General features: G+C 42.5%; 1 protein-coding gene across 5 annotated transcripts in view; it reads left to right on the forward strand.

The window, feature by feature from the left end:
- The window catches only part of LOC137325263 (coiled-coil domain-containing protein 158-like), a 137,979-nt gene that overhangs the window by 99,450 nt on the left and 21,069 nt on the right, over positions 1-17,460 (forward strand). For all 5 annotated transcript variants that reach the window (XM_067990174.1, XM_067990183.1, XM_067990146.1 and 2 more), the window contains exons 17-19: positions 4,901-5,059; positions 10,698-10,790; positions 16,367-16,486. In XM_067990174.1, coding sequence (XP_067846275.1) covers positions 4,901-5,059; positions 10,698-10,790; positions 16,367-16,486 — 372 coding nt within the window. The remainder of the gene's footprint in view (positions 1-4,900; positions 5,060-10,697; positions 10,791-16,366; positions 16,487-17,460) is intronic.

A 17,460-nucleotide genomic window follows, 5' to 3' on the forward strand; every position in this document is an offset into this window, starting at 1 on the left:
AACTACAATGATCATATAGAACACAACTAGAAACATGGCAAGCCATTAACACTAAGTACTGAAAGAACATCTCAGCTCTTGCATTATGCAAAACATTTATTATAATCTGCAGAAATATCCACAAAACACATTCATTATTTCATTCCAATCATTTTCTGGAACAAGAAAACATCTATATGTTTCTAATTGTTTTTGTTCAAAATAAAGCCCAGATGCCTGACTTTGTTAACATTGTTCCATTTAATATTTTGAATAAATAAAAATTGGACTGCAATTTACTTATTGCCAGTGTGTGAAAAAAGATTGCATTAGGCTGAAATGGAGACAATACCCTAGAATTTCCAATTGGAAAAAGGGGCAGAAACTTCATGCCAAACCTCCACCTATTTAGCTTCATCTTCAATTTTGTGATAGGTTTTTTTGAGTATCCCAGAAAGCACCTGGCAGTTTGCCAAAGGAAGTATGGAAATGAGGCCTTGATGACATCATTACATCAGGCACACAGTTTGTTGGCATTGATTCATCCACCTGCCCACATGAAATGTAATATTCAAGGTCGTTAGGGACTGTGGTTTATGGGCAGCCCTACATGAAGATTGGTAGCAATTTTTTAAGGCTATTCCTATGCTTTTTTTTCCCATGCTTCCATATAGGTGATCAGGAGTCTTTGTGCCAATTATTGTAGCACTGCCATCTTTACCAGTGTCCACAATAGCACAAGGGGACTCTTTATGGAGGAAGAGTGGACCAATGTAGGGAGGCAAGGCAGGTCAGGCTGCACCAAAGATGTTCTGTGTGCCCACCTAGGTTTAGAGGATAAGTGTTAGGGGTGGTCCTCTGATTGTGTGTTCTCTCTTTTGTTATGGGTAGCCTTCTCCTGCAACAAGGTTAGGCCTCAACTGGCGTATTGTGGCCAATTTTGGGAACTACACTTTAGGAAGGATGTCAAGGTCTTGGAGGATGTAGAGGAGATTTACTAGAATTATACCAGGGATGAGGGAACCGTTATGTGGAGAGACTGGAGAAGTTGGAATTGTTTTCCTTAGAGCAGAAGGTTAAGCAGAGATTTAATAGAATTGTTTAAAATTATAAAAAGTTTTGATAGAGTAAATAAGGAGAAACTGTTTCCACTGGCAGGAGAGTCTTTAACCAGAGGACACAGATTTAAGATAACTGGAGATGAGGAGAATTTTTTTTACTCACGAGTTATGATCTGGAGTGCACTACCTGAATGGGTAATGGAAGTAGATTCAGTAGTGACTTTCAAAAGGGCATTGGATATATACTTGAAAAGGAAAGATTTGCAGGGCTATCGGAAAGTGCAGGGGAGTGGGAATAATTGAATAGCTCTTTCGAAGAGCCAGCACAGGCACAATGGGCCGAATGGCCTCCTTCTGTGCTGTACGATTCTATGAATAATAGTAGAAGAGGTGAGAAGTTCCAGTTGTCATGATGACATACAGTGATGCCCTAGTGTTAGTATGCTCCCCATAGCGGATGTGATGACATGTATATGCACCATGCAGCTATATAAGATGGGAGGATTAGTTTGGGCTGAATGCATATAAGGGCAGGATTGGGTACTAAATATTCCTGGATACAAGGTGTTCAGGAAATATAGTGAAGGAAAGAAAGGAGGGGGGTTGACAGTATTGATTAAGGAGAATATTGCAGTACTGGAGAGAGAGGATGTCCTGGAGGGGTCATGGACAGAATCTATTTGGTTATAGTTAAGAAATTACACTACTGGGTGTATTCTATAGGCCACCAACTCGAGGGAAGGATATAGAGGAGCAAATTTACAGGGAAATTACAGAGAGGTGCAAAAGCTATAGAGTAATGATAACTGAGGACTTCAACTATCCTAATATAGACTGGGATTACAATAATAATATAAGGGGCACAGAGAGGGAGGAATTTTTGAAATGTGTTCAGGATAACTTTCTTAATCAGTACGTTTCCGGCCCAACGAGGAAGGCGATATTGCTGGACTCTAGGGAATGAGGTGGGCCAAGTGGAGCAAGTGTCAGTGGGAGAGCATTTAGGGAGCAGTGATCATAGTATCATAAGGTTTAGAATAGCTATGGAAAAGGACACGGACCACTCCAAAGTAAAATACTCAATTGGAATTAAAGATTGGCAGGCAAAACTGTAATTGAATAGTGGGCGGCCTTTAAAGAGGAGATGGTTCAGGTACAGTCTAGGCACATTTCCACGGGGCAGAAAGGTAGGGCAACTAAAGCCAGAGCTCCCTGGATGACAAAAGAGATATTGAGTGAGATGAAACGGAAAAAATATATCAGGTTTATAACACAAGTGAGAACCAGGCAGAATTTAGAAAGTTCAGAGGGGAAGTGAAAAAGGAAATAAGAGGGGCAAAGAGAGAGTATGAGAATAGACTGGCGTACAACATAAAAGGTAATTCAAAAGTCTTCTACAGGCATGTAAACAGTAAACACGTAGTAAAAGGAGGGGTGGGGCCGATTAGGGACCATAAAGGAGATCTACTCATGGAGGCAAAGGGGATGGCTGATGTACTAAATGAGTACTTTGTATCTGTCTTTATCAAGGAAAAAGATGCTGCCAGAGTCTCAGTAAAAGAAGATATAGTTGAGATACTGGATGGGCTAAAAATTGATAAAGAAGTGGTACTTGAAAGACTAGCTGTATTTAAAGTAGATAGGTCACCCGGTCCGGATGAGATACATTCTAGGTTGCTGAGGGAAGTAAGGGTGGAAATTGCGGAGGTACTGGCCTTAATCTTCCAAACATCCGTAGATATGGGGGTAGTGCCAGAGGACTGGAGAATTGCAAATGTTACACCCTTGTTCATAAAAGGGTGTAAGGATAAACCCAGCAACTATAGGCTAGTCAGTTTAACCTCAGCGGTGGGGAAACTTTTAGAAACGATAATCCGGGACAGAACTAACAGTCACTTGGACAAGGATGGATTGATTAGAGAAAGCCAGCACGGATTTCTTAACGGCAAATTGTGTTTAACTAACCTGATAGAGTTTTTTGATGAAGTAACAGAGAGGGTAGATGTGGGCAATGCAGTTGATGTGGTGTATATGGACTTTCAAAAGGCGTTTGATAAAGTGCCGCATGGTAGGCTTATCATCAAGATTGTGGCTCGTGGAATAAAGGGGACAGTAGCAACATGGATACAGAATTGGCTAAGGGACAGGAAACAGAGAGTAGTGGTGAATGGTTGCTTTTCGGACTGGAGGGAAGTGTACAGTGGTGTTCCCCAAGGGTCAGTGCTAGGACCACTGCGTTTCTTGATATATATTAATGTCTTGGACTTGGGTGTACAGGGCACAACTTCAAAATTTGCAGATGACACAAAACTTGGAAGGGTAGTAAACACTGAGGAGGATAGTGATAGACTTCAAGAGGATATAGACAGGCTGGTGGCATGGGTGGACACGTGGCAGATTAAATTTAACGCAGAAAAATGTGAAGTGATATATTTCAGTAGGAAGAACAAGGAGAGGCAATATAAACTAGAGGGCACAACTCTAAAAGGGATACAAGAACAGAGAGATTTGGGGGTGTATGTGCACAAATCATTGAAGGTAGCAGGACAGGTTGAGAAAGCGGTTTAAAAAGTATACAGGATCCTGGACTTTAGAAATAGAGGCATAGAGTACAAAAGTATGGAAGTCATGATGAACCTTTATAAAGCGCTGGTTCGGCCACAACTGGAGTATTGTGTCCAGTTCTGGGCACCGCACTTCAGGAAAGGTGTGAAGGCTTTTGAAAGGGTGCAGAAGAGATTTACTAGAATGATTCCAGGGATGAGGAACTTTAGTTAAGTAGATAGACTGGAGAAGCTAGGGTTGTTCTCCTTGGAACAGAGACGGTTGCGAGGAGATTTGATAGAGGTATTCAAAATCATGAAGGGTCTAGACAGAGTAAATAGAGAGAAACTGTTCCCATTGGCGGAAGGGTCAAGAACCAGAGAACACAGATTTAAGATGATTGGCAAAAGAACCAAAGGTAACATGAGGAAAAACCTTTTTACATAGCGAGTGGTTAGGATCTGGAATGCACTGCCTGAGGGGGTGGTGGAGGTAGATTTAATCATGGACTTCAAAAGGGAACTGGATATGTACTTGAAAGGAAAAAAATTGCAGGGCTACAGGGAAAGGACAGGGGAATGAGACTAGCTGGATTGTTCTTACAGAGAGCCGGCGTGGACTTGATGGGCTGAATGGTCTCATTCTGTGCTGTAACCTTTCTATGATTCTATGATATGAATAATACAACACTTCTGGGAGGAATGCTACTGGTGCATTCTCCTTGAGCAGCTTGTTTGTCCTCTAGCACTCCAATTTGCCTTGTTTTCTGCAGAAGAATTTGAACAGCTCCTTCAGAGAACCAAAGTATGCTCAGGCAAATTGCTCTCCTTGCAGACATCGTGAACCACCAAAGAATCTTGCTTAATTCAAAATAGGAAAGGCACAGTGCCTGCCCATTTAAACTGCTGCAGGTATTTAAATGCTGCAGCAGCACCAGATTTCCCACACACGAATGAGTAAATGCTCCAAATCACAAGCATTTTCAATGCCAAGAGCTTACCTACATTGCTGATTGGGCTGATCTGGAAGTATGAGGGGGCATTGCACTAGAGTTTAGATGGTGCTCTTCCCGCTTGCACCCAACCAGAAAATATACCTTGTGTCTCTTTTTTATTTGGTTTATATTAATTTAAGAAATTTTACTGGTATCTTTGAACAATTGAGCTCGAATTTGGAGCAGAGTATTGTCATGTTTTTGAAACTATGTATATGTTTACATTTCTCCTCTCTTTCTCCCCTCCTCCTCCCCCCCCCCCAACCAAAAAAATTGAACATTAACAAGTTCAGAGCTGTTTAACCTATTTTACGTTTTGTAGGAGAAATGCTACCTAAAGGAAGAGAAGGTTCGCCTGACTAAGGAACTTGCTTGTATAGTATCAGAAAGAAACAAAATTGCTGGAGAGCTCGACACCCTGAAGTCTCAAGAAAAAAGTTTGAGGGACAAACTGATGAGATTGGAGACAGCACTAGAGAAGGTAACAGTACCAATTATAATTTTTCTTTTAATTATTTGTAGTAAATCTTGTATTCATTGACATAGATAATGTCATTGCTGGGGACTGGAACTCATTTTCTTAAAATCAACTTTGCCACCTGGGGGGAATTTTAACCCCCAAGAAACGGGTGGGTTGGGGGCAGGTGGGCAATAAAAATAGTTTGTTTATGGAGCGGGACTGCATTCCGGCCCTAATGGCCCACTTCCGGGTTTAACCCAGGTGCATTAGGATGCGTGTGCGCAATAGACACCCGGAGATCTCGCCCCCACTTAAAGCCGGCGGGCCGATATTTAAGTGGGCAATATACCTCATTGTGATAGTTGAGGCACTTAATGTTGTGTGTATTAGAAATGTCAAACGAATTTAACCTTACCTGTTCGGGTTTCCCATTGCTTCTGATTCACGTCAGGTGAAAGCAGGCGAGGAGGGCCTGATCCATGAGGTGAGTCCCTTTATTGCACTGCTTCTGGGCCAGGAGGAGCAGGAATGCTTCATCCAGGCCCAACAAGCTTACCTGGCGCAACATGACCCCCGCGATTGGTTAACCCCCGCCCACCCCGAGCTAAAATCATGCCCCTAGTGTCTGCATCCAGTTTAAGCTGGGACTACCCAAACACACATAGGCCAGCAGGTAAAGCAGACTTTGCTACCATCAAAACTGGGCTGGATTTGAACCTAGGTCTAGAGTGGAAAAGTCAGTGTGCTAACCCACTGCACCACCCATTTCTGCTCTAGTTTTCACTGAAGACCATAACTGTACAAAAATATAAATTGTGAAAGATTTCACTGAAGATTGGGTATCAATTTTCATACTTCACATGCCACAAGTAAGGTGTAGGTTTTGCAACTTGAGGGAGGGAGCAATAAGAAAATTGAACTCTCCATTTGCCTGGATGAGTGCAGCTCCAACAACACTCAAGAAGCTCGACACCATCCAGGACAAAGCTGCCCGCTTGATTGGCACCCCATCCACCACCCTAAACATTCACTCCCTTCACCACCGGCGCACTGTGGCTGCAGTGTGTACCATCCACAGGATGCACTGCAGCAACTCGCCAAGGCTTCTTCAACAGCACCCCCCAAACCCGCGACCTCTACCACCTAGAAGGACAAGGGCAGCAGGCACATGGGAACAACACCACCTGCACGTTCCCCTCCAAGTCACACACCATCCCAACTTGGAAATATATCGCCGTTCCTTCATCGTCGCTGGGTCAAAATCCTGGAATTCCCTTCCTAACAGCACTGTGGGAGAACCTTCACCACAGGGACTGCAGTGGTTCAAGAAGGCGGCTCACCACGACCTTCTCAAGGGCAATTAGGGGTGGGCAATAAATGCTGGCCTCGCCAGCAACACCCACATCCCATGAACGAATAAAAAAAAGAGAGAAATGTCTGTCCCTTTAAGATACTTTTCTGCTGACTTTTCTTTGGCGTCATCTAAAAGAAGACCCCTATCGACTTCTGTTCTTTTGCTGATGGTGTCCTCAATGTTGTGTGATGTTCTGCCATCAGATTAATTGGCCTTTTCCGAAGATTGCTTTGTTACAAGCTTTTTCCTTTTAGTAAAAATATTTTTGTTTTCAATAGCCCTCGGTACTTTGTAAATGTTTCTTTTGGTTGCTATCTTGTTCTGCAGTCTCTGATTTCAAGTTTTAGCTAAATTGTAAAGGCCTGGGGCTCAATTTTAAAACTTAGCCTGGAAAGGGTCGGGGGGGTGAAATTGAGGTCAGGAAACCATTAGCACGGGTTTCCCGGATGTCCTTACGATTTTGACGTAAGGACGTCTTTTGGTTTTTTTGTCGGTTTCCCGTCCGACTTACTGGCCTGATTGACTGGCTGGTCTCAGACGGACGGGAGACCAGTCAGGGAGAGGACGTCTTCAGGTAAGTCTGCAGGTAAATCTTTGTTTCTATGGATTGGGGGGGGGTCACGGGTAGGCATAAGTTGGCACAATTGGGCATCGCTTGGCACGGGGGTCGTAAGTCATGGTGGATGGGATCCGAGGTCAGTCACGTGGTGGGGGGTGTCGGGATCGGGGGTCATCGCGGGGGGTCTGCGATCGTTGAGGGGGAGGGTTGGGGGTGGGAGGATCAGAGTTGGGGGGGGAAGAGGGTCGGGGGTCCGCAATCGGGTGGGAGGGTGTCCGCGATCAATGGGAGGGGTCGGTGCAGGTAGGCATGTTGGGCCTGGAGGAAGCACTCCTGCTCCTCTGGGCCCACAAGTTAGGCCTTTCTAGGCACCTACCTGTTAGTCTCGGGCCTTCTCGCCTCCTTTCACGAAATGTAAAACAGAAGGCCCGGAAATCTGCCCCCCCCCCCCCCCCCCCCCCGCCAGGGCTGAAATCAGGAATTTGAAAAAAATGGGGGCCTGAAGCCACCTTGAAAGGTTTTAAGGCCCAACCTGCCTCCTGGGAGCGGGTTGGTTGCCCGTCCCGGTGAAAACCGGAAATGGGCGGGTTGGGGACGGGTCTGAAATGGTGGCAATTTTCAATGCCACCCCTGCCCCCAACCCATCTGTTTTTTTACTTTGAAAATTCAGCCCCTATTGTTTTCATGGCCAGTGCTTCAAACTGTTAACATTGCATGTTGTTTCAATACTTTTTTTTAAGTCTTTTGTTGCTGTTGTTTCTTATAGCTTCTGGGGAGGGGGAATTTGATACAATGCAAATCTAGATTCAGTTTATTTTAATAGATGGGCAAAGTTTTTTTTAAACTCCTCCTAGCAGTTATCTGTGAACTAACAGCACTAAAAACATCCCATCCCAAATCTCCACAGCATTCAAACAGGACAAATCAGCAAATAAAAAATATAAACTCAAATAGGACTGAGTTACTAAGGCTTCAAGGGCTGGATTGGCAAGGCTTGGGAATCACATGTGGCCCTGGGGCTGCAGGTTGGACATCCCTCCTATAAAACATAACAAAGAAATGTTATGCAGTGTTCCAGTTGAAAAATCACAGAATCGTACAGCACAGAAGGAGGCCATTTGGCCCATCGTGCTTGTGCCGGCTCTTTGAAAGAGCTATCCCATTAGTCCCACTCCCCCTGCTCTTTCCCCATAGCCCTGCAAATTTTTCCTGTTCAAGTATATATGCAATTCTCTTTTGAAAATTACTATTGATTCTGCTTCCACCACCCTTTCAGGCAATGAATTCCAGATCATAACAATTCGCTGCATAAAAAAAATTCTCATCTCCTCCTTGGTTCTTTTGCCAATTATCTTAAATCTGTGTCATCTGATTACCAACCCGCCTGCCAGTGAAAACAGCTTCTCCCTATCTCCTCTATTAAAACCCCTCGTAATTTTGCACACCTCTATTAAATCTCCTCATAACCTTCTCTGCTCTAAAGAGAACAATCCCAGCTTCTCTAATCTCTCCACATAACTGAAGTCCCTCATCCCTGGTATCATTCTAGTAAATCTCCTCTGCACTTTCTCCAGGGCCTTGACATCCTTCCTGTAGTGTGGTTCCCAGAATTGGACACAATACTCCAGCTGAGACTTAACCTGTGATTTATAATGGTTTAGCATAACTTCTTTGCATTTGTACTCTATGCCTTTTATATTTTTTTAACAGCCTTCTCAACTTGTCCTGTCACCTTCAAAGATTTGTGTATATGAACCCTCAGGTCTCTCTGTTCCTGCATCCCCTTTTAAAATTGTACAATTTAGTTTATATTGCCTCTCCTCATTTTTCTTTCCAAAATGTATCACTTCACACTTCTCTGCATTAAATTTCATCTGCCATGTGTCTGCCCATTTCACCGATCTGTCTATATCCTCCTGAAGTCCCTTCAAGGAATTTGCAATCCCTCTGTGGTTTCTTAACATTGATCAGCACTTCTGTTTAATGATTAAATTGAAGTCCTTCTGTACATCATGCCCTAGTTGGGGCCATCCAAGACAAAGCCCCTAGGCCAAATGTGGTCCGTGAACTCCTTTGCTGCAACTCACAAAGCCTATTGCTTTCTTTTGTTTGAAGTGAGTAATAGGAATTTGATTCTTGCAAAAGTTTGGTGCTAGTGTGAGTTCAGACTAACACAGTCTGCACAAAGGGATGACAATGCAGGGAACCCTTGTGATGTGTGTGGCGTGCAATAAGTTTAGCCATCATAGATCGGCAGTGTATCCAGGGGCAGCACATTTGTACAGTGTTGGGAGATTGAGTCTCTAGAGCAGAGAATCGCTACTTGAGCAGAAATTGGTCACACCCCACAGCACCAGAGAGGGAAAAATTCAACATCGTTGTGCCCGTTTTTGGGCGTAAACTCAACGATGGGGGACCAATTTTGGGTTGCGATCTCCCTCGCCCAATCTGCCCCGCAAGAAAGAATATTCAGTGTTGATTTACTAAGATGATGCCAAGTTATGATGAGAGACTTGATATCTGGGACTATTTCTACTGTGGTTGAGAAGGCTAAAAGTGCCAATGACTGACTTCCAGTGTTCTGCAATAAACCCAGGAGGACTTCCTTAGGATCTGGAGAATGCATTATGCTAAGTTAGCATCTGATCCAACAGACAATTGTAAGGATCCTCTGCATGGAGATTGATAAAGCTGGTGGATACCCTCTCATGTGTCACTGTACTGATCTGCATCATTGATATAACCATTGGACAAGTCTAAAACTCCTGATGGCTTCCTGCACTTGCTGCTCCTCTCTTCTCCAGCTCCCCTTGCATATTGTCATTCCAATTCTTCTACCTCATTTTTCAATCTAGACCTTCTAAAACTGTGTGGTGACTGTATATTATGTTGTAGAAAATTTTCTCTCCTCCTTATGTCAGAGAGTGTAGCCAGCTGATTCTTGAGCTCAGGGTTCCTCTGCTCAAGCAACATAACTGACACATACATACAGATGTACATGCGTGTTTTTCTGGGATTCATAATAGCCCATGCAATGGGTATCCCCAATGGGTATTATCCCCTCTGATCCTCCCCATCACAACACTTTTCATGTCTGTGTATATGTTTGCTGCTGTCTCGGTTGGCTATTTCCTGAAAGCAGTTGATGTCTGACTTGGTTTCCAATGTCTGTGGTAGCCTTACCTTTGGATATTTAGGGCAAGATTTTCTTGTTCCTGCACCTGGGACCATTGGGTCATCTGGGCACAGCAAATACAGAAAAATTGGGTGGGGAGGAGCACATGCCATAAGGGAGTCAGTCTGCCTGATTTTCCATTGATCAAGGGAAATTCGAACAGGCTCCGTTAGGGGTGTGTGCTCTCTTTTCCCCACCCAGCCCAATTTTCATGAGAACCTGTAGGTTCAGAAACAAGAAAATCTGCCTTATTACTTATTCTCTTTCTCTCGCCCCCCCCCCCCCCCCCCCCACCACCATCCAGAAACACACAGCATGTTTAGCACCTGACCTGATGGCAAGGCCAGGATTGGGAGCTTACTCTTTGGTTTAGGCATGACCCTACATTCCATCACTTTGTCACCTTATTTGCACAGCACTTTAGAGCACCAACAAAGTACTGCTGGATATCAGTATTTCTGTAATTGGTAATAAATTCAGTTATATATTGATGCTTTGCATAAGAACTGCAAAGAGAGCAACTAAACTTGGGTGATAAATTTAACTTGCTTATGGTTTCCATGTAAAACAGGCCTGCCTCAGGTTTTCTGATTGTCAGTCAGTTATTCAGCGTCAAGAGCAAGACTTTATGCGCCTAAAGCTACAGCATGCCTTGGAAGTAAAGGTATGAATTGTTTACTTGACTTTTCTTTTTAATCTTTTGTAGATGTTTTGCTGTTGTGATTTCTTTTAAATCTTAGTTTCAGTCCATTGTAAACTATAGCGTTAGAGAGCTGATGTGTTAGGCCTGGATAACTGAACAATTTTGGATGGTTTTGCATTTGGCGAAGGTGGTGTATTACTTTGGGTTTTTTACCCATATTACCTGGAAGAGATTTTGTTTCCATTCATATTATGATAATTCTATAAAGATTGAACTCAGCTTACAAAGGGTTAACTCCCAAAATAACCAAATTTTTTTGACTTAATATTTAAAATCATTTAGAATTTGAATGCCTCTCAGGTGGGTCCTCAGAAAGGCCAGTCATCATAGACTGTTTATTTTTGTATGTTGAGACATTGAAGTTTGTTACAGTCTGGTCCTGGATATTTCTTATGATTGAATCGTTTTCATTCGTTGTGCCTACCAGGGCGCTTGGCAGAACCAGGTACACAGGGTGCACTCCAGATCAGTTGTAGTGAAGAAAGCTGGCTGGGGAGAACTGGGATGCCCACAAGCGGGTGAAGGAAGTGGACAAAAGACCAATATATAAGTGGGGAAGCCATAGGCAACTGGGAATTCAATTATTTCAGGCAGCAGAAAAAAGATTTTTTGGTCTTACTCTCTTTTGTTCCCTCTCTTTCATGCCCACTCTCTTCTTCCTGTTTCCCTCTCTCGCTCTCTTTCCCCCTTTCTCTCTCGCTCTCTTTCCTCCCTCTCTCTCTCGCTCTCTTTTCCCGCTCTCTCTCTCTCGCTCTCTTTTCCCTCTCTCTCTCTCTCTCTCGCAATCTTTTCCCCCCTCTCTCTGGATGGAGAGAAGGGACGGGTCTGTTGCGTCTCACGTGAGTCAATATTCTCAGCAATCTCGCTGATAAAATCAAAGTATCACTCACTACTGCTGGACAAAAGCCTTGAAGTTGCACTAAGAAGTGTTGTGTCTGATATTTCATGCCAGAATTCCAAACTTCGGTGAAAGAGAAAGATGGCAAAGTTTCACAGTGATAAGTGGTATATGTTTGTTAAGTAGCCACATGAAGTACATATGTGTAAAGCTTTTTCAACTAAAATTAGTGCACGTGGTTAAAATGGTGTTGCCGTAGCCACGCCTATAGCTAGTCAGTGATTTCTATTGGACAACACTAATATATACCTTGTAGAATAACCCTGTTTGTTGGTTTATAATCATGCCTTTCCACGAGTACTTTTCAATCTGCCTTCCATAAAGACAGGAGAATGCACGTGGCAGCACATCCGAGATTACAGAATTCAGTACACGCAACAAGGGATCTATGTTATCATCCCCCGGTTTGCACTATCATTTAATTAGATATAGGGTAGTAAAGGTATACTTCGATCATAGGTGAGGTCTACTTACGAGAATAACTGCTGACACTGTGCTCGATAGAATATCTACTGTAGACCATTGCTAAATACGCCATGACCTCTTCCAAAGGTTACTGTTTCACACAGAACTTCAGTACTAAAAGCCTGGTTAACCCCACTCACAAAGGAGAGATTTCTCTATTTGGTATTTATATAAGATCAGAAAAGCATTTTTATGCAAGTTTTTCACTGTACTAAATTTAGCGAGCCGAGGAAATCATCCCGCATATTGTTATCCTGTCCACATATCAGAAAAACAGTATTTTCATTGTTGTTAATCAGTTTAATTCATGAATTTATGATTAGAAGTGGGGATCTGTGGAAGGTCATATTAGGATATAACATGATTACCAATGCTGCAGATGGAGGTGTGAGGAAATAGTCTTCTATCAAAAGCAACTAATGCTATGTTGATGAACAGGTTTTGAAAAGGTTAGGAATGGTATTGAAAGCTATGAGGATAAAAATAGATATAGACTGCATGCTACATTATCATTCCAATCCTGCTGAGACCTTGAAATATCTTTGAGATGCACTGGGTAAAGGTGGATAATATAGATTGTAATGTTAGATTGATATATTGTAGTTTTGCTTGTTTGCTGTAAAGGGACCAGTGAGAAATTTCAGAGTTTTATTGGGCCCATATTTTGCTGCGAGAATAATGGTGAGGCAAACAGCCCTCACCGTTATTTATGTGCAAATCGGATAGCAACTTCCGGCAAGTGCACATGCGCAGTTAAATGCGGAAATCGGGAAGTTCCTGCCTGAGATGCATCGCCTCTCTGTAAGCTGCCGAAAACAGCATCTGGCTCCCCATTCAAATGAATTGAACAGCGTGAAATTCCTGCACTGACGTCGCAGATATGGACTAAACTCGCCAGAAAAAGTTAGGGCCTGTCTGAAATGATGCGAGGAGCATGTCTTGCTGCCATTTAAAGTTCGCGCATGTGTAATTAAGCGAGGATTCAGCCGGAGGGAGCTTTTTTTAAACTGTCAGAGATTTGTACAAAAAGTCTGAGAGAGCCGGGTGATTTTCTCACATTTTCTTCATATTTATGTGATATCAAGAGTCCTGGAAGTGCTTAAAGAGGCCTGTGTGGGAAAGAAAAGGGAGGGGAAGAAATGCCTTTTCCACTCGAGATCCCACTGTTTGTGGATAAACTTTAAAAAACTTTTTATAATTAAACTAACTTTCTATATTTAAGAGTTCATTTGAAGACTCTACTCACCTGAATTGGTGAGCTTGTCTTCTCTTCAGTGTTTATTGTCCCATGTGATCAGACTTTTTCTTGCATGATTCCGAACGCTTCTCAGGTGCCACCACGCTGTATTGAGCTCCCAATGACAGGAACTTGCCGTGCAAAAGCCCGTGGAAAATCAATGAGCAACTGCAAGTCTAACAAACGTTCGCTGCTCAGAGCAAAATCGGGCCCAATATTTTCTTGGAAGTTTTACTTCTAATTATTGACCTCCCTCAGGTGACTTATTTAACTGGTAAAATTCCATGACAATATAAATAATATGTGGTCCATTGGAAGATTTGGTAGGTGGAGTTATCTTTTGTTCTGATTGTCAAAGTAATATTTTAATTTTGTTTAACTAAAAAGGTAAAGTTCTGCTATAATTTCATAGAATCATAGAAAGGTTACAGCATGGAACGAGGCCATTCGGCCCATCGAGTCCCGCCGGCTCTATCCAAGAGCAATCCAGCTCATCCACTCCCCCGCCCTTTCCCCGTAGCCCTGCAATTTTTTTCCTTTCAATTGCTTATTCAGTTCCCTTTTGAAGGCCATGATTGAATCTGCCTCCACCAACCCCTATGGCAATGCATTCCAGATCCTAACCATTTGCTGTCTAAAAAAGTTTTTCCTCATGTCACCTTTGGTTCTTTTGCCAATCATCTTAAATCTACGTTCATTGGTCCTTGACCCTTCCACCAATGGGAACAGTTTCTCTCTATCTACTCTGTCTAGACCCTTCATGATTTTGAATATCTCTATCAAATCTCCTCGCAACCGTCTCTGTTCCAAGGAGAACAATCCCAGCTTCTCCAATCTATCCACGTAACTAAAGTCCCTCATCCCTGGAATCATTCTAGTAAATCTCTTCTGCACCCTTTCAAAAGCCTTCACATCTTTCCTGAAATGTGGTGCCCAGAACTGGACACAATACTCCAGTTGTGGCCGAACCAGTGTTTTATAAAGGTTCATCGTGACTTCCATACTTTTGTACTCTGTGCCTCTATTTATAAAGCCCAGGATCCCATATGCTTTTTTATCCACTTCCTCAACCTGCCCTGCCACCATCAACGATTTGTGCACATATACCCCCAGATCGCTCTGTTCCTGTACCCCTTTTAGAGTTGTGCCCTCTAGTTTATATTGCCTCTCCTTGTTCTTCCTACTGAAATATATCACTTCACATTTTTCTGCGTTAAATTTCATCTGCCACGTGTCCACCTATGCCACCAGCCTGTCGATATCCTCTTGAAGTCTATCACTTTCCTCCTCACTGTTTACTACCCTTCCAAGTTTTGTGTCATCTGCAAATTTTGAAGTTGTGCCCTGTACACCCAAGTCCAAGTCATTAATATATCACGAAGAGCAGTGGTCCCAGTACTGACCCCTGGGAACACCATTGTACACCTCCCTCCAGTCTGAAAAACAACCATTCACCACTACTCTCTGTTTCCTGTCCCTTAGTCAATTCTGTATCCATGTTGCTACTGCCCCCTTTATTCCACGAGCCGTAATCTTGATGATAAGCCTACCGTGCGGCACTTTATCAAACGCCTTTTGAAAGTCCATATACACCACATCAACTGCATTGCCCTCATCTACTCTCTGTTACCTCATCAAAAAACTCTATCAGGTTAGTTAAACATGATTTGCCTTTAACAAATCCGTGCTGCCTATCCCTAATCAATCCACACTCATCCAAGTGACTGTTAATTCTGTCCCGGATTATCGTTTCTAAAAGTTTCCCCACCATTGAGGTTAAACTGACTGGCCTATAATTGCTGGGTTTATCCTTGCACCCTTTTTTGAACAAGGGTGTAACATTTGCAATTCTCCAGTCCTCTGGCACCACCCCTGTATCTACAGATGTTTGGAAGATTATGGCCAGTACTTCTGCAATTTCCACCCTTGCTTCCCTCAGCAGCCAAGGATGAATCCCATCTGGACCAGGTGACTTATCTTCTTTAAACTTGCTAGAAGTTTGTAACTGAAAATGCTTAAATTGCTCAAGTACAGTTCATAGAGGAGTCCAGTTGTAGGGACAATTAAAGTAGTATAAGTATGTTGAAAGTGCTTGAAATTAGAAGAGGAGTGCTGACAAACCAGGAAAGGACCCGAGCAGGGGAAGATGGAACTGTGTTGACGTAATGGTTAAAATGCTACCAGTTCATAGGATCTTTCCATGTCTTCCAAGACTTAAATAGGACGAGCATGACTGTTATCTATTACTTTGTTACATAAACTGTGACGGACTAAAGTTACAAAGCATATGCTGTAATCCTCCAAACTGAATATTACTGATATGCTATATTAAGTTAAACCTAGCTAAGGCTGTGATACTAATTCTGAACCGAGTTAAATTGAACTCTTAATGCTGTGTTGTAATTCCGAAGCAACGTTACTGACCTACTTATGATTACGTTTAAGAGTGAAATATACTTAAGCAGTGCTGTGGTTGGTTTCTGCTGGTGATCGAGCAGTGTCTGGATCCTTTTATTTGAATTGGCTTATATAGGACAACTCGAGCCAATTTAGGTGTCATGCAGAAACTGAATACAAATATAAATCTTCATCTATTATTCCTACAATTGCATGTCTTTGAACTTGGCTGTGCCACTGGAGAAGACACTGAACAAAGACAAGTAGCATTGTCACATGGAAAATCAGAAGACAAATCACAGACTATTTTGTGCACCTTTCCATGTTCAGTTGTAGAGTTCCAATGGTAGAATGTATCCATTCTGATGCTTCTTTCCCTTTTTAATCCAATAACCTTTTACTTGTTTTCATATTAGTAAAAACTGTGTTGTCAAAATCAAATACGGATACTTCTTGTAATATATTAAATATATTTGTTTACTTTTTTAAAAAAGTAAATGTTGCTAACCTTTTGTAATTTTGTATAATATCGTTTTAAAGGAGATCCAAGGTCCAGGTTATAGTACTACTTCTTGTCCATATTCAAATACTAGAGGCTATTCCCCTCCAGTTGGTGTTAATCCATCATCTTCCCGGCCATCATCAGGATACCTATCCTCTGTAAGTGTTCATCTTTCATAATCTACGTAATAAATGCATTTTTATTTTCCAGGAGCATAATTTTGCTACGGATAACTCTGGTCATTCCTTTTATCATTTACTGGGGTTCCGAGTGCTACTTCACCTGCCCACGCTGCGCTGGTCTTGTGGGGCTAGTGATTTAAAGACTAGTGTATCCAAAAGGCTCAGATTTCCCCACAGCGGGTCTTTCACCTTCCCCTTTTCTTTACACGGTGGCAGCAGGGACTCTGACTCTGGTAATGGGGCAGGCTGTCAGCTGCACCATTTCTCCTGTTTTATTCCTGTTCTGCTATGCAATTGCACTAACCAAAAAGCTTGGTGAAACCTCTTTTTGACTTATTGATCAACTGAGAAAAATAATGGTCCACAAGGCTGGAAAGGAGTTGACATTCGGTGACTCAGTTTGGCTATTCGGGGGATCCGAACCAAACTGAAAATCAGACAAAGGGATGGATTGCTTACATCAATTAACAATGTGAGAATTAATATGAATTATAGTAAACATTGATCAACTACACCTGAAGTGTACTTTGCAACTGTGGTTTTCCTCCCATCTGTCTGAGGGTTGCTGACCACAAAAAAAGTATCCAGACGTGGGAGGAACTAAGAGCCCTTCTGCCTGGTTGTTTTTCTAAAGTGTGAATACTTGAACAACTAGTATTTACTTCAGCTAAAAGGCTGTGTTAGTAGAAAGAATGCCAACTAAATAAATAAATGACTATCCGATACCAAATTGGCCCATTTTGGACAACAAAAATTTGCAAGTTAACTTGATCAAAAAATGATTCTTTGTCAAGTGAGAATGCCATGAAGTCCTCTTTGGTTTGAATATGGTGTTTAGTAGATTGTGTCCAATATCCTCTATGTTAAGCCTCTTAGACCATTGCAGAATGGCGCTGGTGGGCTCAGTATGTTTGGTGTTTTTACAGGAATCGTAGTTTACTGTCTAAATT

Source organism: Heptranchias perlo, chromosome 1 (genome assembly GCF_035084215.1).
Source record: "Heptranchias perlo isolate sHepPer1 chromosome 1, sHepPer1.hap1, whole genome shotgun sequence".
NCBI lineage: Eukaryota > Metazoa > Chordata > Chondrichthyes > Hexanchiformes > Hexanchidae > Heptranchias > Heptranchias perlo.